This window comes from Arvicola amphibius, chromosome 4 (assembly GCF_903992535.2).
Source record: "Arvicola amphibius chromosome 4, mArvAmp1.2, whole genome shotgun sequence".
Lineage (NCBI taxonomy): Eukaryota > Metazoa > Chordata > Mammalia > Rodentia > Cricetidae > Arvicola > Arvicola amphibius.
The window spans coordinates 61864909-61887073 of record NC_052050.1 but is presented as its reverse complement, the minus strand read 5'-3'; the positions used below and the strand labels follow the sequence as shown (position 1 = coordinate 61887073).

Genomic DNA, 22165 nt, shown 5'->3' with positions numbered 1-22165 from the left:
TTCTGGCCACTAGGGGGTGGTCTTCCAGGATGTGACACTTAACTTCATGGCTAACCTGCTCCTGCCCTATTGGCAGTCAGTTCTAGATACTCTTTATGTAGTTGCATGCTAAGGTGCCTGCAGTGCTCGCAGTATCTTCCCATCTGCCATGTGTCAGATGTAAGATACACTAATACAAGGTCCCATCAGAGACGAAAGTGCGGCTTTTCATTTGTGTTGAGTAGTGATATTATCCCAAGATCTCAAAGAATCCATAGTGTCTACTCAGAGCTGTTTTCCTCCTCAGTAGAGTCTGAGGCAGCCAGGTTACATGCCTGCTGCTCCTTGCTAAACACCAACAAGATGGACCCAAGGAGCATCAGGAAGGCACCGGGCAGGAACAAAAGCATGACCAAGATGAATTTCCCCAGGTACTCAAGAAGAAAAGGACACCCTTCCCATTCTGTGTCTTGCTTGACACTGAACTAAACACAGGGATGGGAAGAGAGGAGAAATGAAGAGATTATGTAACAGGAGAGCATAGGGTCAGCCATGGTCAGCCATGGTCAGCCACGGTCAGCCACGGTCAGCCATGGCTTAATGCACAAAGACGCAAAGGGACCAGACTTCACGGAAGGCACAGTCATGGACATGAGCCAGTCATCCCTTCCACACAAGGCTTACTATCACAACACCCACCTGTGACGTCCAGACGGAAGGAGACCTTCTGTCCCCCAACCTCGCAGCTGTACTCCCCAGCATCTGCCTTGCCCGCCTGCTGCACCACCAGCCTCCTCTCGCAGCCTGAGGCCTCCACTCGAACCTTTGAGCTGGAGCTCAGCTTCTTCCCGTCCTTGAACCAGGTCACCTCAGTCTGGGCCTGGGCCACCGTGCAGCTCAGAGTGGCACTGGCGCCTGCCTCTGTCTTCACCTCGCTGTGAGCCTGCTGCTCCTTGGCAAACACCACCTTGGCCTCTGGAGAGAAACAGATGCATGGAGTCAGAGGCACTGTCCAGGTCAAGAAGGCCACATGGGAAAACAGCTTTGCCGGGTCAGCTAGAGGACAGTTCCTCCACGCTCAGCACTGGCTATGCCCAGCAGAGAAACTTCAGAGCCTCTCAGTACAAAATCACATTATCCTGCCAGGCAGTGGTGGCACACGCCTTTAAGCCCAGCATTTGGGAGGCAGAGACAGGTGAATCTCTGTGAGTTCGAGGCCAACCTCGTCTATAAGAGTTAGTTCCAGGATAGCTAGGGCTGTTATACAGAGAAACCCTGTCTTGAAAAACAAACAAAAGTCAGATCATCCACATGGGACACTAACACTGCAGGAGGGCATGTGGCAGAGTGTCGGTGACAAGCCTCCTTGAGGGAAGGACCGCAGGCCCATAGCATACATGCTTAGACCCCTCCATGACAACAGAACTCCACCAATAGCATTGTCCAGGGAACATCACCAGGGCTGAGGGTCCCTGAGACCCCTCACTCTTGCCTGCTAAGAGGATGTCAGCTGCTATGTCAGGAAGGGGCTGGCTGTCTATGGTTAGACCTTATCCTGATGCCTCTCCAGGAAGTCTTGGCTGTTAGTGCTTGGTCCCCTTAGTGTAACGTTTATTCAGCGACCAATAGTGTTGCCAGCCTTCTCTCAAAGCCCTTTTATGCAGACTACATATTTTCACACACTAGGGCTCTGAGTACTGTGAACTAGTGTCTTCCTGTCAGCCACGGGCCTTTCTTTTTCCTCTCAAGTGCTATCTTCTGATGATGTAAAGACATAGCATAGGTCACATGGATGCAATGCTTCAGGCGAAGGAAAAGTGCTGTTGTCCTTCGTGCTGAGGGCATCCATATTCCGTTCCAGTCATATTCTCCCGGAGTCTTACACAACCCATAGTGTTCACTGGGTCTGCTGCTGCTGGGTGCCAGTGTCTTTCTGGTGCGGGGAGCACATCCGTCACTACTGCACTTTCTGTTCTGATGTGGATGGTTGCGTGGCCGCATCACCATTTGCCTGTGGCACTTTCTTTCCATGCCTCCAACCAGAGCCATGGTCAAAACACACACAAAGGAAGGGCGGGGTCCTGACTGGTGCCGGGTCTGTTTTCAGGTTCCCTACTCCATTTCTGGCTCTGCTGCCCGTACCTACACTGACATTCAGTTGTCTCCAGCACAACGGCATCAAAATAACCTTGGACATCTAGCAGATGAAATATTCTGTCTTCATGACTCCTTTGACTCTACTTGGGCCTTGGAAGCATCATGTCAATTTTGACAATACCAGAAGGTCTCCACTTTGGTGGCCATCGGGAATAAATCTCTCTCTTGAGCTGGAGAAATGGCTCGGCAGTTAAGAGCACTGGCTGTTCATCCAGAGGATCCAGGTTCGATTCCCAGCACCCACAAGCATCTAACAACTGTCTATAACTCCAGTTCCAGAGAATCTGATGCCCTATTCTGGCTTCAGGGGGCATTGCACCCATGTAGAGCACAAGTCATTCATGCAGGCAAAATACCCATGCACCCATAAAATTAAAATAAAGAAATAAACATATCTGGTTTACCACACCAGATCTGTTCCTCTCTGTTCTCCCTAAAAAAGTTCCCCCCAAAGCCCTAAATATGCATCATTAGACATGGAAGAAGAGCCATGACACATGCTGTCCCTGAGTTCTTCTGAGCTATCCTTTTCCACCATGTATCCCTGGAACATCTCTGTAACATCTGCCTTTATGATAAATGTACTTCTTCAGTGTGTGCTCTTCCTCAGGGCTTCATGTTGGATATGCACTGTCACATTAAGGCCCTTTGAAACCTTTGGTGACGAGAAAGCTTGCACAACTGCAGTTCTTCATGATGTCTGCCGCTCTGAGGAGCATCCTTCCGGAGGTTGAGGAACCCCCTATTCCTAGGCCACAAGGTTCTTGGTAGTGCCAAGACCTCAGAACTGCAAGGTCAAGGCTCTGAGAGCCGCACCTCCACCGAGGCGAGATTTCACATGAGGACACGTCAAACTTTGCCTTTGATATATGATCTAAAATTTTAGCAAACACTTTGCTCTGTTTTTATTAAATGCACAAGATTCTTCTCTCTTTCTTTAAAAAAAGTCTTTGTCCTCTTCCCTTTCACACTTCCGTGTTTCACCGACCTTGCACTCCTGGGTGACAATCTCCACCCCTGCACACTAACCCTTAGCTCGGTTCACCTTGCCAAACGTGTGTACAGACATCGTCTTCAGCGCACGTAAGAGAATGCCTGCCATTCGGGGTCAACACTGTCCCGTTAACATGCAGCCCAGGGCAGTGCACATTCCCTTTATAATCTCTGGTAGAATCACTGTGAAAAACACAGAATAAGCTCTTTCTAGAAGATTTTGTACAATTCACTCACAAGTCACTGAACTTGACTATTTTCCTATGACGTTCTGAAGAAGGGCTGCATTTCTTTAAAAGGCTATGGGAGCATACTAAGTTAGATGACTCTGCAGATAAAGTCCTTGCCACGCATACATGAGGACCAAAGCTGGGATTCACCAAACAGAAGGAGCACAGGGGCAGCCCTGGGCATGAGCCAGGCACTGAACCCCCACAAGGCCAACTTAGTGTCTCAGCACCCACCTGTGACATCCAGACGGAAGGAGACCTTCTGACCCCCGGCCTCGCAGCTGTACTCCCCAGCATCCGCCTTGCCTGCCTGCTGCACCACCAGCCTCCTCTCGCAGCCCGAGGCCTCCACTCGAACCTTAGAGCTGGAGCTCAGCTTCTTCCCGTCCTTGAACCAGGTCACCTCAGTCTGGGCCTGGTCCACTGTGCAGCTCAGTGTGGCACTGGCCCCTGCCTCTGCCTTCACCTCGCTGCGAGTTTGCTGTTCCTTGGCGAACACCACCTTGGGCTCTGGGGACAGATAGGGATGCACAGGATCAGAGACACCATCCAGGTCAGAACAGTCACATAGAGATCTGAATGGGGCAGCTGGAGAGCAGAACACCCTCCAGACACAGCGCTCACTGTGCCCAGAAGAAGTGTGAGCACCTCCCAGCATGAAACCACAGTTCTGCCACGCTGCGCATTACTGTGGCAGCGGGATGTGATGACAGCATCTGTAAAAGACCCCTGGGAAAGGGACTTTACATCAGGAGACACATGCACTTGCCCTACAGAGACAATGGACAATCTCCCCTTGGACCATGCAAGGCCCCTGTCTTCTCTGAGATTCATCTGATGCTATGTTGAAGAGGTGGCCTGGACCATCAGGAGAGATAAAACAAAAATAACTTTTAACATCTGGCAGATGAAATGTTCTTACAATCTTCCTTCGTAAATCTTTTGGCTTGCACACTCAAAAGACCATCTCTTGGATGGTCAGTAGGACTGGGCCTCTCTGGATTCTCCATGCCTGTCACCAACTGATACCCTTGCCAGTGTTTTCCATTGTCTTCCTGAAGTATGCTCCCCCTCAGAAGCCTGAATATTTTTCACTGGACTTTGAATTGGGAGCTTGGCACTTGGGATATTATGACAATTCTTCTTTGTTGTTATTTGTTGTTTGTTTTTAAGACAGCTGGATATTCTAGAGCTCACTCCATAGATCAGGCAGGCCTTGAACTCACAGAGATCCACCTACATCTGCTTTCTAAGTGCTGGGATTAAAGGTGTGTGCCACCACCCCCAGAAATTACAATTTTTTCATATATCATTTCCCACTCCTTTTTGCTAGTTTCAATACAGAAACGGTAATAGCACCATCTATGACATCCATCTTTCTGTAAATTATATCTCTTTTATTTGTACTCCTTAGGACTTTATGCCGGCCATGTGTTGTTCATTAAACTTCTCTGCAATCTTCGATGAAAGAGAACACATTTATGACTGCGTGTTAAACATGACACCTGCTGCTCTCAATACACTCGTGGTGAAATTTAGGAATCCTCTTCTTACTAGTTCAAGAGATTCTCTTTCTGGAGCCAGGGTCTTAGGGAGGCTGCGTAAGGGCTGTATCATGAAGCCACATACCCAACCTAAGGATTTGTTAATACATATAAGTAGATTTAGATTTCATATCTCCTAGATAGGATGCAATTTTTTTTCAAGACAGGGTTTTACTACGTAACCCTGCCTGTACTAGAACTTGATTTTGGTTATTAGATCAGGCTGGCCTTAAACTTACAGAAATCCACCTAGTTCTGTCCCCCCAAATGCTGGAATTAAAGACATGTGCCCCTGGCTCCTTTTTAAAACTTTTAAAACATATATTTATTTAATTTTTAATTATGTGTACCAGTGCTAATGGAGGTCACGGATTCCCTAGAGTCAGAGTCACAGAATTGAACTCAGGTCCTCCGAAAGAGCAGGTAACACTTTTAACTACGGAGCCGTCTCTCCAGCTCGAATTCTCCAACATCATAGATTCTATCGGCATCTACATTCTACTATCAAGCCAATCTTGCATTCCTGAATTAAGATTATCCCAGTATACTCAGCTCTTACCATATTGCCCCAATCAGTTTGTTAATATTTTGTATACAGTATTTCAGCATCTGTGAGAGATTGGCTTGTACTTTCAGTTTTAATAATGTCTCTCATTTTGGTCAATATTGTACTAGCGACATAAAGTGAGTGAGAAAGTATATACATACTTTTTGAAGTCTAGAGAAAAGACCATTGCACAAACTATCTGTTTCCAGAATATTTTTAACTTACCTACAGGCTACTGAACTTAACTCTTCTTTTATAATATTTATTTAAAAAAACTGATTGTGTACACATGTGTGTGCATGTGTGTGTAATTATGTGTGAGTATGTATGTGTGTGTGCAAGAGTGGGAGTATTGTGTGAGAGGGTGTGTATGAGTGTGTGTGTGTGTGCGCGCGCGCGCGTGCGTGCATGCGTGCACGTGCACACGTCACTCACATAGTCAGAAATCAGAACCTCCAGAGCTGGAGTTGCAGGCAGCTGTGGCCCAATAGGGGCATTGGGAACTGAACTTGTGTCTACCACAAAGAGTCCTGTGCACCCTTAACAGCTGAACAATCCCTCCAGGCCCCCTCCTATAACATTTTTTGAAACTAGTGTTTACCGACTTAAAGGGCTATAGGGCTATTTGAATTCCCTGTTTGTTCATCTGTAAATTTTGAAACAGTTTTAAGAAATTGACGTACTTAATGCAACTCTTCAAAATATAATGTCACAGTTCCTTCAAATCCTTTGTCCTCGGGGATTCTTCACTTGGTCTTCACAGCAAGGCGTTTCATGAAAACAATCCCACACTGCCACGTGGTGGCACTCCGAGGGATTCAAGCCACCCTCTTCAGGCTAACCTATCTTTATTTTTGATTTTGTGGGGGGCATGCTACTACGTATGTGTGGAGGTCAGGAGACAGTTTGTGGCAATCCCTTCTTGCCTTCCACTGGGTGAGCTGAGGAAACTAAACAAGAGTCATGAGGTTCGGTGGCAACTTTCTTAACGTACCCAGCCATCTCTCTAGCTCCCGAGCTTGATTGTTTCTCACCACGGAAAGTAATGTCATTTTACATTACAGATCTGTTGGTGCCCCCCCCCCCCCGCAGGGAGAGACAGATGCCTGAATTTCTAGGCAATTTTGAGGATATTGTGGAAAATGGTGGAACAAGAGCTACTTTCCTGACAGGAACTGTCATTTATAGAGTGAGATTCATAGGCCTTAGAAATCTCTAACTAGGGCTGGAGAGATAGCTCAGAGGTTAAGAGCCCTGGCTGCTCTTCCAGAGGACCTGAGTTCAATTCCCAACAACCACATGAGGGCTCACAACCATCTGTAAAGAAATCTGGTGCCCTCTACTGGCCTGCAGGCATAGATGCAGGCAGAACAATGTATACATATTAAAACATAAATCTTAGAAAGGGAGGGAGGGAGAGAGGGAGAGAGAAAGAGATTATACAAAAAATTCTTAAGAGGTACAATCCTGTACAATACTCTGGTTGAGGCCAAAGAAAGACAAGGTTTTCTGTGAAAGGAGATCCCAAGCTCAGAGGTACCAAGCACAGGACCCTGCGTTATTGGTCTTCTGCACAGATGCTGCCGGAAAACATGGACGCTGGCACCGCCGCGCGCCCAGGGCTCCAGGGAAAGGCAGAGAGGGTTGTCCGGACACCAAACCATGGATAACCTGAAGCCCGAGCTGGAGACGATTCTGAGCATGGTCAGGAAGTAAAACTTCCCCTCATCACAGAGCCACTGAGGTCTGAACAAGAGAATTCTCTCGGCTCCACATGGAGGCACAGCCAGTGCAGCCTGGACACAGATCCCAAGTGAGGCCACCTGGCCACACTCTGGTCAAAAAGATGGACCTACACAATATCAGGAAGGCTCCAGGAAAGAACAAAAACATGACGAAGATGAAACTCCCCAACCTGGGAATATCTCTCCAGGTAGCCAGGGAGGAGAGGACCTTCCTGGGACACCCTTGCCACTCAGTGTCCTGCTCAATGCTGCACTAAACATGCAGATGGGAAAGGAGGGAGGTGAAGAGACAGTGTGTGACACAAGGACACAGAGCCAGTCCTGGGCATGAACCAGGCACTAAATCCCCCACAAGGTCAACTTAGTATCACAACACCCACCTGTGACATCCAGACGGAAGGAGACCTTCTGTCCCCCGGCCTCGCAGCTGTATTCCCCAGCATCTGCCTTGCCCGCCTGCTGCACCACCAGCCTCCTCTCGCAGCCCAAGGCTTCCACTCGAACCTTCGAGCTGGAGCTCAGCTTCTTCCCATCCTTGAACCAGGTCACCTCAGTCTGGGCCTGGGCCACCGTGCAGCTCAGCGTGGCACTGGCCCCTGCCTCTGCCTTCACCTCACTGCGAGCCTGCTGCTCCTTGGCGAACACCACCTTGGGCTCTGGAGAAAGACAGGGATGCACAGGGTCAGAGATGTAATCCATGAGGAAGGGCGCATGGGTGAAAGTACTGGATGGGACAGGGGGAGGACAGAGCATTGTCCGGGTTTGTCACTGGCTGAACCAAGAGGAAACCATGGTCCCTCTCAGAACAGAACCAAAATAGATGCACACAGCTTGCCGCTGCTACCCAGGCTGTTCTGGGAGAGTTGTGCCCATTCCTAGGCTCATCCTGGAAAGGCCTGAGAGTCATGACATTTGTCCACTTGCCCCTCCCTGACAATGAAGGGTCTCCCATAGACATGTAAGGGTGTGTTCTCACAAGGTCTCAGAGTCCTTACAGTTGCACGCCCTGTCCTGCTTCAACCATCACCAGCCGCTGCATCTGCAGGGGAGCCTGGACCACACACAGCCCTATTGCCTGGTCCTGATGCTGGCAAGCCTCTGATCTTTCTGGACACATTTGCTGTGCATATGCACTGTGCTGTCCTAACTCAAGGTTCTTTCTCACGCCTCGGTTCACTGGATGGTGACATGTTATTAATTTGGCAAAGTGTGGGAGAGGGCTGCCCTTGGCTTTTGTCTCCACTGCTCTGCTAACGGTCCTTCTGAATCAGTGCATTCAGTTTCCACATGCTCCCAAGCACCCAGCATGGGTTTCGATGAGAACACCTGCATTTCTGGAACGCTCCCCATGCCGTCCCTAGAGCAACCATGACATAATCTTCAGCTTTCACACTGACACTTCCTATCCTTTGTTGAAGCCCATCTGGATTCGATCACGGGGTCTGAGCTGCTACTCTAACCGTATAGTCTTTCCCATGCATAGTTGGATGGTTCATGTGCCATTTGTGCAGATGCTAACTGTACAGTCTTTCCCACACGCAGTAGGATGGTCCACGTGCTGTTTGTGCTATGCTAACAATACAGTCTTTCCCATGCACAGTTGGATGGTCCACATGCCATTTGTGCTATGCTAACCATACAGTCTTTCCCACGCACAGTAGGATGGTCCACGTGCCTTTTGTGAAGATCCTGTCCCTTTCTACAAACTCCACACGGATGTAGAAAGCTAAGGGGGTGGCCGATGGACACTGCTCTCTGTGATGCTCTCTGTGAGACTGGCCCCCAGAGGCTGATGTGCTGGAATGCTTGGTTCCCAGTTGGTGGAACTGTTTGAGAAGGATTGGGGGTGTGGCCTCGTTGGAGGCGGCTGTGTCAAGGGGAGTGCCTCTGAGGTTTCAAAGCCCACACCAGGGCAAGTTTCAATTTCTCTGTCTCCAACTTGCAGATAAGATATAACATATAAGCTCTCAACTACTGCTCCAGCACCACGCCTGCCTGCTGCCATGCTCCCCATGATGATGGCCATGGACTCTAATCCTCTGTGCTCCCCCAGATTAAATGCTTTCTTTCCGAGGTTGCCTTGGTCATGGTGTCTCTTCACAGCAACAGAAGAGTAACTAAGACACCTCCTTCTGCATGCATATATATTCTTGTTATCTGTTAACCACTCTTGCATTGAGAATATGTTGTCTCCTTGTATTAAACTGGATTAGATCTGGTCTAGAGAGTTTTGCCGCTGCTGTTCAACTCTAATTTATCTTAAAGTGATCAGGCTATAAGTTACTCATGTGACAAGACAGGCACCCGAGGAAAGCAATCCGGCTGTCTCCACCTCACCTCCCTTTGATATGTGTGGCTCCCTCTTCTCTGACTGTTAACATAAGCTGCCTGTGTTCTGGGGCAGAACTTTCCCTGGACTAAATTGCTGTACAATTCTAGAATTACAAATAAATCCGCTGCAATCCTGTCCTCTGGGTTTAGAGCTCTCCCGCACCATGTGGGTTCTAGAGATTGAACTTAGTATGCCAGGCTTGGCAGCGGGTGGTTTTACCTGGTGAGCCAAATCTCCTGCCGATAAAAAAAAAGGCAATTATTTTGTTCACAAGTCTGGTCATGGTTCCTGTTCTGTTTGTTGGGTTTATGAGACAGTTCACAAGTTGTGGCACTTTGTGTGTTCACACTTGTCTCCTCCTCAAATCTTCCCAACTTCCAACTCCCCAAAGTAAGACATCCACTTGGATTTTTATCAGACATAAATATGTTTGGGTCGCCCGTGGATTTCTATGCACTTTGGTCTTCTTACTATCTTCCAAAACCTTGTAACAACTCTTCCCTATGGACGCCTTAAGAATCCCTTTTAGGGCTGGAGAGATGGCTCAGAGGTTAAGAGCATTGCCTGCTCTTCCAAAGGTCCTGAGTTCAATTCCCAGAAGCCACATGGTGGCTCACAACCATCTGTAATGAGGTCTGGTGCCCTCTTCTGGCCTGCAGTCATACATGGAGGCAGAACACTATATACATAATAAATATATATTTTTTAAAAAGGAATCCCTTTTAGATTTAGAAGTAGAAATGGACTTTTTGTGTTGTCTTTTAAAATCTTACCTTCCACCAGAAGGTGTTCCACTAGACAATGAAAAGAAATGCTGTCTACATAATGATTTGGGTTTTTTACTAATATTTTAACTTGGAATCATACTGTGCATTATACACATGTATGTTAGAATCCAGCTGCTGCCCGGGCCATCACACTCCACAGCAGAGCATCTTTCCCCTCTCAGGGACACTGGCAAGCTCCTTACAGAGACACTGTCTGTAAGCTGCTAGCTGAGGGACTGCAGGTGCAGGATTTCTCACCTTGAGACGTGAGTTTTCATCCCAGGTGGCGGCTGGTTGTCATACCCTCTGCCCTAATTCTTTTCCTAGCTCAGTCTGGTTGCAGGCACCTGCTGTAAAACTTTCCTCTTCCTCAAAGAGCTGTAGAGACGCCCCTTTCTGCCATGTGGACCCTGATTCCTCTGCAGAGCATCCATCCACCATGTTGTCTCTAGTACTACAGCCTGAACTCTCTTCAGAGTGCCTACCATGCTGTTTTCTGTCTGTCTGTCTGTCTGTCTGTCTGTCTGTCATTTAAATAAATCCTAATGCCTCAAAGAGCAATTTCTGTCTCAGTGTCCTCTACTGTATCTAAAAGCTTTCATAGACATTTATGGAGCACAATGTGACATCTTGATATATGCATGTTACAGCATGGAACTGTTAAGAAGACAAACTAGATAAAATATCCATCATATTCGGGTTTGCGTTCTACTGTGATAAACACCATGACCGGAAGCAGCTTGGGGAGGGAAGGGTTATTTGGCTTCCACTTCCATGTCACAACGACCACTGGGGAAAAACAGGGTAAGAGCTCGAACAGGACCTGGAGTAGAAGCTACGGAGGAATGCGGCCTACTGGCTCACTGTCTAGCTCCATTGCCTAGCTGTTTTACGTAGCCCAGGCACCTACATAGGGATGGTGCTACCCACAGTGGGCCGGATCCTCTTACATTAATCATCAACCAAAAACGTTCCTCATAGATGTGGCCACATGCAATCTATTCTGGGTAAGACCTCTTCCCAAGAGCTTTGTGGTTGTACCAAGTTGACAATTAAATCGAACTATAAACCATTTCCACATGCACATTGTTTTCTGTGCACATTTGGAATGCTCTCTTTGAGCTATTTTTGAGCACATGGTACATTATTATTACTTTGGTCACCTGATTATTCCCTCCTGTGCTTTGTTGGGATGTCATGTATTTCCCACAGTTCATGTGATGGAAATTTGGTCCTCGATGTGGAGGTACTGAGGTCTTAAGGCCTCCAATAGGTGAGACTGACTCACTCAGTCCCGGGATCAAACTCATGCCATCAGACTTGGTGGCAAGAACCTCTGACCCAGGGCTGGAAAGATGACTCAGTGGTTAAGATCACTGGCTGCTCTTTCAGAGATCCTGAGTTCAATTTCCAGCAGCCACAAGGTGGCTCACAACCATCTATAGCAGAATCTGAGGCCTCTTCTGGCATAAAGTCATACATGCAGATAGAGCATGGCATGCATTAAACAAATAAATCTTAAAAAATAAAAAAGAACCTCTGACCCATCTGACTGGTTCCTCTTTTTTATTTTTAATCAATAAACTATTAGATACAATGTAATGTTTCAACAACCTATCTACATTGTAATCAAACATGGTAATTAACATATCTGCTGTACCAACTGTTTATCATTTCCTTGTGGTGAGAACATTTTAAATCCTCTTAGCTGTTTGGAAACGCATCGCACATTATTGTGAACGATCATCATCTTACTGTGTAATAAAGCACAGGAACTAATAATTACCTTCTAGGACATTTGATATGATTTATCCATAAGCTCCTGTATTAACACCCTTTCCTATGATGAATTTGGCCTTTATGATTCTGTTTCAAAAAGACATTACGACTACTCAAGATTTCTACTTCTTTTTGTGTCTCTTTTTATACAAATTTCTAGAAAATAGTCAAATGGTTTTATTTTTCTAATTACATATTCTCTAAAAATAAAAAAAAAATAGTAGAGATACAAGATTTCTTTCCTTTCTTGTTGTTTTGTTTTATTTTGATGGTGTGTTCACCCGTAAACCATTTCCTAGTAGTGAAACACTTAAAATGTGATGTGGTGACACCCAGAAGTAGAGAAGACCCCTGAGTGAAGGAAGACAGATGCACACCTGGGACTTCTGTCTGATGAGTGGGAAAGGTGCAGACAGACAAACTCCTGAGGGATTCTGTGACATTGACACTGACTGTGGGCGGAGAACCGCACTAGAGGAACTCACCTTATAGAAAAACGATCATACGTTACTTCTCTCTCTTTTCCTAAAGGTGCTCAAGGAGAATACTGACACTGGCTTGTTTTCTTATCTGCTTTAGAAAATAAGACTTTCCCTGAGGAGAGCGTTCCGCTCTCACGGCAGTGCGCCCACAAGCCTCCTGCTCTCTCCTTACTTTATACAGACACCGCCATGCGGTGTGGACCTACAACCTCAGTACACACAGAGGTCTCTGCACCTCAGAAACTAGGCGGGAGTAGCCAGGTACCTGAACTCACAATAAGTCAGCTTCTGTTGCATGAAAATCCAATTATGATTAGGGAATCCAAATCTTCTTAGCTTTATTTAAATTGAATGAAATGCTTCTTGAGAACTGTCAGGGATCGTAAGAGTTATAGCAGGTGGCAGCTAGTGTTCGGATGTCAGCCCACCAGAGGCATGGCTGTCTCAGCAGGGTTATGGCATGGAGGACCTTCAGACACTTGAACACTCACAGAGCCTAATCCTTAGCTTATCCTAATCCTAAACACGAGGAAGAGCCACGAATGTCCCTGGGTACCAAGAAGCAACAGAGAACCCCCGGGATGTTTGGGGGTAATAAATGCTACCACGTAGAGATAAGGATGGCTCCCTTGACTTAATCACCTTCATTTCTGCTCTCATAAGCAAGCCCTGTGTGTGGAACCAGAGTGCCAGGGTCCTTCAGGTTATTAGTCAGTCTTGGCATTTCATCCAAATGAGTAAGGTTAGTACCCTCCAACACCCACCTGTGACATCCAGACGGAAGGAGACCTTCTGTCCCCCGGCCTCGCAGCTGTACTCCCCAGCATCCGCCTTGCCCGCCTGCTGCACCACCAGCCTCCTCTCGCAGCCTGAGGCCTCCACGCGAGCCTTCGAGCTGGAGCTCAGCTTCTTCCCGTCCTTGAACCAGGTCACCTCAGTCTGGGCCTGGGCCACCGTGCAGCTCAGTGTGGTACTGGCCCCTGCCTCTGCCTTCACCTCGCTGCGAGCCTGCTGCTCCTTGGCAAACACCACCTTGGGCTCTAGGAATAGACAGGGCACACAGGGTCAGAGACGTTGTGCAGGTCAGGAAGGCCACAGCGATGGAGTCTGAATAGGTGACCGGATGGCAAAACCTACCCCAGGTTCTCACTAGCTATACCCAGGAGAAGCCCGAGTCTCTTAGAACAAAACCAGTTCACCCACACACCCTGCCACAGATCCAAGGGCTGCTCCAGTGGGCCCTCTGTAACAGAGTCTGAGCAAGCCTCCGAGGAGGAGGAACTGTGGCTCAGAACACACGTGACAGTGGAAAGTCTCCCGCAGGACGGTGCAGAACATGTCCTCACAGAGTCTCCCAAGCTCCGCTCCCTTGCCAGCTCCAAACATCCTCAGCTGTTCTACTCAGAGGACACCCTGAACTACCTGTGGCCCTTATTGCCTGGTCCTGAGGGTGGGGACCTCAAGTCTTGGGTCATTGGTGCTCGCTGCTCCACGCTGCAGCTCCAGTGTTTAGCCTAATTTCAAAGGCCCTGTGGTGTTCATGCTCCCTTCAGGAGCCCTTCGTGTAACTCCCTGCTAACGTGTCGGTATTGTATTTGTCGTGACTGCCGTGCCCACCATTGACTCGTGCGGTATATTCTGAGAGAGCAGCCGGTGAGCTCCACTGCAGGCAAAGATACCCATTGTCTGCTCAAGAACCTGCTGTTACCCTGGAAACAGCAAAGGACCTGCAACACCTGCTCTAGTCCTGCTTACTTCACTTTGGTGACTCTAACCCCCTGCAGCTGGCTCCTCGGTGTGAGGAGGATGCCAAATATGATTCTATTGCCCTCTGTCCTGTGCACCTCACAGGGCGCTGGGGTTGGGGGAAGGGGAAGAGGGTGGATCTGCTTATACACAGGCTGTTCTGAGCTCACCTCTTAACTGTTTAGGTCTCATTATTGGCTCCTCTCTTTAGACTCAATTTCTGGGTTATTTTAGCTTTTGAAGAGTCTTGGCACCTGGTATAGCCAGTGCCCCCCAGTTGATCTTTGACAGTGGTTTGGCTCAATGTTTTCCCACTTGGACAGAGGCGTCCCTTGGTGCATCTGAACCAAGAACGATGGCCTGCAGTCCATGCAGACTGTATGCATCTAGTTTACCTTCTTCACTGTCTTTCAGAGTGTGTCAGCACACCACAGAGGACTTGGAATTGGGAAGGTGATGACTTTGACAGGCATGTGGATCTAAAAATGTCACCTCTCGTGCAAACATAGCAGTGTTTCCCCTACACCATTCCATGGCCTAGAAGTCACTCTCAAACCTCTTACCAAGGCTGATGACTTTGGCATAAAAGGGCCACACAAAACCACACCTCCAAAAGGTCATAACTCTTCAATTACTGAATTCAAAGACACCAAAATGGCTGAAATGCTAGAACACATAAATCTAAAGTCTACAAGTAAAGAGAGCTAATGACTTCAAGTAGGAAACAAACGAGCACACGAATAAAGGAACAAAATCAGCTCAGGATGTAAATAAGGAAGTCAGTAACACAGAAGAGATGGCCAGCAGAATGCATGAGAAAAGACATCAAGATGGTGAAAAAATATAAGCGATAGCAATGAAAAGCTCAATAAAATTAAACACACTAGAAAGCATTAATAATAGATTAACCAAGCATAGGAAAGAAAGATTACCGGGCTGGAGAGATGGCTCAGTGGTTAGGAGCAGTGCCTGCTCTTCCAAAGGTTCTGAGTTCAAATTCCCAGCAACCACATGGTGGCTCACAACCATCTGTAATGGGGTCTGGTGCCCTCTTCTGGCCTACAGGCATACACACAGAGAGAATATTGTATACATAATAAATAAATAAACTGACCTTCAGGCATACACACAGACAGAATATTGTATACGTAATAAATAAATATTTATTCTGTGTGTATGCCTGAAGGCCAGTTTATTTATTTATTACGTATACAATATTCTGTCTGTGTGTATGCCTGAAGGCCAGAAGAGGGCACCAGACCCCATTACAGATGGTTGTGAGCCACCATGTGGTTGCTGGGAAATTGGACTCAGGACCTTTGGAAGAGCAGGCAATGCTCTTAACCTCTGAGCCATCTCTCCAACCCAATAAATATTTTTTTAAAAAGATTGTCACATATGGAGGACACAGGGAAAGACTGCGGCCAGACAGCAGCAAAGAAAAGAAATAACAAAAGCATGATCACAATATCCCGGAACTCTGGGACACGGTCAAGAGCTCAAGCCTAAGAGTCTGTGGGGTAGAAGAAGATGAGATACAAACTTCTAAAAGCACAGAAAATCAGCTCAATGAAATTAGAGTAGAGAATTTCCCACATTTAGAGAATGAAGAGGGCACAGAACACATGGGTTATTCACAGCCCCAAATAAACATGGCTTGAGAATCTCCTCACAGTACATTATAAGAAACAAGCTGAAACTCAGCAAATAGACAATGTTTATTTTAAAAGAAACACTATTAAAAGTGCAAGAGGACCAGTGAAATGGATGGCATAACCTCAGACATCTCAGTATTGAAATGGATGGCGTAACCTCAGACATCAGCGGAAACCCCCAAGCCCAGGAAAACAAGGAATGCCCTGAGAGAGAGCTAAACAAAGCTGCAGCTAAGAGGACCATTCTAACAAAGTTATCTCTTAAAATTAACAGAAATAAAGACGGTGCAAGAGAAACAAACTAAAGCAACTCATAACAACCAAGCCACCTCTGCCGGTGTCTCATTCTAACAGGAATCCCGAAGCTGGGGGAGGAGAAAAGTCCTAACCACAGCAGCACATGAATTAATAGATAGGAAAGTGGGTGACCAAGGACGACTGAAAAAGACTGAGCTGGGACCAATTCAGTAAGAAGGAGGAAGAAAGAACAAGAAACTGGTGAGATGACTCGGAAGATAAGAGCACTGGCTGCTCTCGTGGAAAACCACGGTTTGGTTCCCAGCACCCGTATAACAGTTCCGGGGGGTCTGATGTCCTCGTCTGGCCACTGAGAGCACTGCACACATGTAATGTGCATACACAACATGCAAGCACTCATAAACATAAAATTAAAGTAAATCATTTTTAATAATGAATAGTAAGCCCAAACCAGGCAGTGGTGGCATACACCTTTAATCCCAGCACTCAAGAGGCAGAGACAGATGGATCTCTGAGTTTGAGACCAGCCTGGTCTACAGAACAAGTTCTATGACAGCCGAGACTACACAGAGAAATCCTGTCTCCAAAAACAAAAAACAAAAACAAAAAGCACACTAATCCAACTAAACCAAAATCATCAATAAAAGCACAAGAATCAAGCCGGGCGGTGGTGGCGCACGCCTTTAATCCCAGCACTCGGGAGGCAGAGGCAGGCAGATCTCTGTGAGTTCAAGACCAGCCAGGTCTACAAGATCTAGTTCCAGGACAGGCTCCAAAGCCACAGAGAAACCCTGTCTCGAAAAACCAAAAAAAAAAAAAAAGCACAAGAATCAGAAAAGACCTCTCAATAATAATCCTAACCATAAACAATCTTAACTCCTCAACAGAGCAATGGGTTAAAAAGTAAGATCCAGGGATTAAAGAGATGACTCAGCAGCTAAGAGCATTTGATGCTGTTGCAGAGGACCCAGGCTCCATTTCCAGTATCCACACAGTGGCTCATAACCATCTGGAACTCGATATGAGTTACACCAGACATCCACACAGTGCACAGATACACATTCAAGCAAAATGCTCACTCATGTGAAAAAAAATAAATAAATCTAAAGCTATTTTTTTTTTTTTTGGTTTTTCGAGACAGGGTTTCCCTGTAGTTTCTAGAGCCTGTCCTGGAACTAGCTCTTGTAGACCAGGCTGGCCTCGAACTCAGAGATCCGCCTGCCTCTGCCTCCCGAGTGCTGGGATTAAAGGCGTGCGCCACCACCGCCCGGCATCTAAAGCTATTTTTAAGTATGTTAATAATTGTCTTGATATGTATGGAACTATTTTCTGTGTTCAAAAAAACACGTTTCACCGGAAAATACAGACTTAGGAGTGAAGGAGTCAAACAAATGGAGGAAATTAGGAGTAGCTATGTTTGCAGTTCACCAAGCAGATTCCAAGCTAAAGTTAGTCCGAGGGACAAAGAAGTTCACTACACCTTAGTAAAGGGAGCAGTCTCAAGAAGATGTCATGCCAAGCAGTGGTGGTGCATGCCTTTAATTCCAGCACTCAGGAGGCAGAGGCAGGCGGATCTCTGTGAGTTCGAGGCCAGCCTGGTCTACAGAGCAGATTCCAGGACAGGCTCCATAACTACTGGGAAAGCCTCTCTTGAGAAGCCCAAATGGAAGATAAAAGATGTAATAATTATGAATACACATGTGAACTGTCCCAGAGGACTGACCTGTGACGTCCAGACGGAAGGAGACCTTCTGTCCCCCGGCCTCGCAGCTGTACTCCCCAGCATCCACCTTGCCCGCCTGCTGCACCACCAGCCTCCTCTCGCAGCCTGAGGCCTCCACTCGAACCTTTGAGCTGGAGCTCAGCTTCTTCCCGTCCTTGAACCAGGTCACCTCAGTTTGGGCCTGGGCCACCGTGCAGCTCAGTGTGGCACTGGCCCCTGCCTCTGCCTTCACCTCGCTGCGAGCCTGCTGCTCCTTGGCGAACACCAACTTGGGCTCTGGGGACAGATGGGGATGCACGGGATCAGAGACACCATCCAGGTCAGGACAGTCACATGGGGAAAGACATGGGGCAGAACATCACCCAGCCTCTGCACACAGTGTCCAGGGAAGCCCAGGGCCTCTCAACACAAAACCCTGGTTTATCCCCATATTCTGTTGCTGCTGCAGGGTCGCTCGAGGGGAGACATGGTTACACTCCTCCATGAACAGGCTGTGAGTCAACACAAGCACGTGTCCCACAGTGACAATCGAGAGTCTCCCAGGACTTGGTAGGTCATGCCTCACAGAGGTAAGAATCCCCAAGGCTCCACGCCCTTCCCTACTCTGTGTATTATCAGTTGTAGCCCTTGCAAGTGAGAGCCTGGGCCATCTGTGGACCTCTGCTCTCTGGCACAGTGATGTCATTGGCCATCCGTGTGTGTGTGTGTGTGTGTGTGTGTGTGTGTGTGTGTCCTCCATATAGCTGATGCTCAAGTAGCCCCTACTCTCAATAAGACTGCTTCTTCACATTTATTTCAGGAGTCTGTTTACATATTACAGGACTTATCTCCTCTCATTGTCTGACCTGTGGGTCTGACCCCAGTTACAGATGGTTAGTTGTGGCTGGTACCCCCAAAAGTTTACAGGTTGCAAAGCTGGATTCTCATGTGGTGACGCTGAGGTGGAGAAATTTTGACAAGGTAGAAATTAGTGGAAGTTCTGGACCATCGGAACCCCACTCCCTTATGAGTTAACGCTGATCCGGAGACACAGGCTGAGTCTACAGAACAAATGGCCTCCCACAAGAGCAGAGCTTCAAATATTCCTGTGTTTGTCCCCTCCTGTTCCTAACCTGGCTCCTTTCTACTTCTCTGCCATTTTGTGGAATTAGATCCCTCACAAGGACACCAATACCATGCCATCCGAACCTTCATTAGTCACTGATTTATAAGTTGCATGGCCTCTGTTATTTTGCGATAGTTGCACACAGCGGCCCCATCTAATCGCTCTGGTTTTCAACGTGATGTGGCTAAATAGATCATCATTGCTCCACTGGGGCTAGTGCGCTTGTTTCCTACAAATCTTTCCTTATCCTGAAAGCCTGAAGCAACACACATCAGGACTACGGTTTACCTGGGACCCTGGTGTCTCCAATACACCTGGAATTGACCTCTGGGATGTTGAACTAGCAGACAATGCCCCAAAACTCTCATGAAAAATTCCTTCTCCCATCATTGCTGGGTCTAAAATCCAGGGCAGGGAGGAGGAATGGGTTCACACATGGGTGGGTTCCAGAGCCCAAGGCTCTGCTCTTTCCATCTATTGCTATCTCTGCAGTGAGGGCCCCGGATCAGGTTGCTATGCTGTAGAGTAAACCCAGACAAAACTAGAGGAAAATGCTCGCGCTTTCTTTAAGAGTATAGGATGCTGGGCTGGCTCAGTAAGTAAAGCGTTTGCCCTGCAAACCAGACAGCCGGATTTGATCCCTGGAGCCCACAGAAAGGTAGGAGGAGAGGACAGATGCCACGAAATTCATCTCTGACGCATAGTATGGCATGCATACCCACACATGCGCAGACAGGCAGTAACAATAATGGTGATTAAATTACTTCAAGTGTGTAACCTTCCCCTCCAGAGCTCTCAGCCAGATCACAGAGTACAGGTGGTCTGACTGACCCTCGAGAGATATCTGAACCACCACACGCCAGATGCATCCAGAGTCTACCACGCAGCATCGGGGCCCTGGGCTGCAGGTGTTCTGAAATGAACGGTTAAGCCCAGCATTGTAGAAGTGAGGAAAGAGAGACAATTAAGGCCCCTCTGTGTTCTGGTTCTGAGGCCCGAGGCTCACTGGCTGACAGCTAGAAATTTTGACAAATCTGATCAGATCAATTGCAAACAAACAATCAAAACCCTATACTGCCCTTCTGAGAAACATGGAGAACAAGATTCTGAAAACAGCCAACGACCTATGCCTCAAGTCCACCTCCCTGTGACCCGTGTGTCCCTAGCGAGTTCTTTGGCTGAACATTTGAGTTTAACCAGCATTTCCTCCCAGCTGCAAGCCTGCATAGTCCACTTAGGACAGTCTCCGTCCGATGTCAAGAACAAAATTCTGTGGGTTTGAAAAGAAGAGGAATACACCAGCACATCCTTTGGCTAATATTTAAACTTCATTGCAGATAAAGTAGATTCAAGAGCCCCAAATCACATACACAGCAACAGGAACTGTGTTCCTCTGCCTGCACTTGACTCTCCATGTGTCTTGTCTTACTGCGCTTACCGGCATCAATCAGCTGACTAATCCTACTTTACTCTGACTGAACCTGGACTCTCTTCTGTGGTGGATGCCAAGGACCTGGCTACATCTCAGCAGAGGTCCCCAGGGGATCTGAGGAAGATTGTTCAGGACACACTACCCACAACATGAAGAGTGTTCCTAATACAGTGATGGGAACAGTATTCAAGCTGCAGGAGGCCCTCTCTCTTCTCTCCAAGCTGCCCTGAGCTCAGCTTAAAGAAGGAAAATCAGAAGCAGAAGGAGGGGTTGAAGGACGAAGCAGAAAGAGGGACTAGCAAGAGCTGGGAAGATGCTTGGCAGTTAAATACATAATCCTCCCGCAGAGGACCTGAGTTTGGTTCCCAGCATCTAAACTGGGCTACTCACAGCTGCCTGTACCTCCAGCTAAAGGGGAGTCAATGCTGCCCTCTTCTGGACTCATTTGTACCTGCTCTCGTGTGCCTATACCACACACATATGCACATAATTAAAAAGTAATAATGAAGTCAATCTCTAAGGGAATAGTACCAGGATCTGTCCAAGCCATAGCCAGCCTCCACCACCTCCACACAGGGCTAACTTCATACGGCAACACCCACCTGTGACGTCCAGACGGAAGGAGACCTTCTGTCCCCCGGCCTCGCAGCTGTACTCCCCAGCATCCGCCTTGCCCGCCTGCTGCACCACCAGCCTCCTCTCGCAGCCCGAGGCCTCCACTCGAACCTTCGAGCCGGAGCTCAGCTTCTTCCCGTCCTTGAACCAGGTCACCTCAGTCTGGGCCTGGGCCACCGTGCAGCTCAGTGTGGTACTGGCCCCTGCCTCTGCCTTCACCTCGCTGCGAGCCTGCTGCTCCTTGGCGAACACCACCTTGGGCTCTGAGAACAGACAAGGGCACACAGGGTCAGAGACACTGTCTGGGTCAGAAAGGCCACAGGGAAAAGAGCCGGCTTGGGCAATGGAGGACAGAACTTTCTCGGTCTTGATGTGAAGACTACAACCCTCATCACAGTGTAAGGCCTCCTGTCTCTGCTGAGTTTGCTCCCCCAGCACTATCTGTAGACTTCCGCTGTGGCACTCACAGTAGATGGATCTTTGGTCCGTGCTCTTCCCACCCTCCCAGTCAGATCTGGAGGTCAGTGCTATGCTGACTGTATGAAATGACCTACGGGTTCACTTCCTTTCTCTGGTCTCTGAAAAAGTCTCTGCAATCATGGAATAACTGTTTCCAGAACTATTTGATGTTTTCCCAACAAAATTATTTGAAGATTTGGTTGTTATTCCACTTATTTAAAAACACATGGGATTTATTGAATTTTTCTGTCAGTTTTCACACAGTTTGCTAGTAACCGGCCAAACTGTCACAACTTTTCAGATTTATTCCCATAAAATGTCTTATGGTAGCCTCTTAAAATAACATTTCTGCTGGGCAGTGGTGGTGCATGCCTTTAATCTCAGCACTCGGGAGGCAGAAGTAGGTGGATCTCTGTGAGTTCAAGACCAGCCTGGTCTACAAAGTGAGTTCTAGGACAGCCAGAGCTGTTACACAAAGAAACTTTGTCTAGAAAACCTGATGATGATGATGATGATGATGATATCTCTATGAAGACGCTAGCTCGTTTCTCAATATCTAAACATGGCAGAAGCTACGCAGAAGTCTGATAGACCACCGCAGTGTGGCAGTGCCAGAG

General features: G+C 47.6%; 1 protein-coding gene across 1 annotated transcript in view; it reads right to left on the bottom strand.

The window, feature by feature from the left end:
- Positions 1–22165, bottom strand: part of Obscn (obscurin, cytoskeletal calmodulin and titin-interacting RhoGEF) — a 142391-nt gene that overhangs the window by 87857 nt on the left and 32369 nt on the right. The window contains 6 exon segments of the mRNA XM_038326509.1: positions 679–954; positions 3594–3869; positions 7576–7851; positions 13320–13595; positions 17938–18213; positions 21077–21352. Coding sequence (XP_038182437.1) covers positions 679–954; positions 3594–3869; positions 7576–7851; positions 13320–13595; positions 17938–18213; positions 21077–21352 — 1656 coding nt within the window.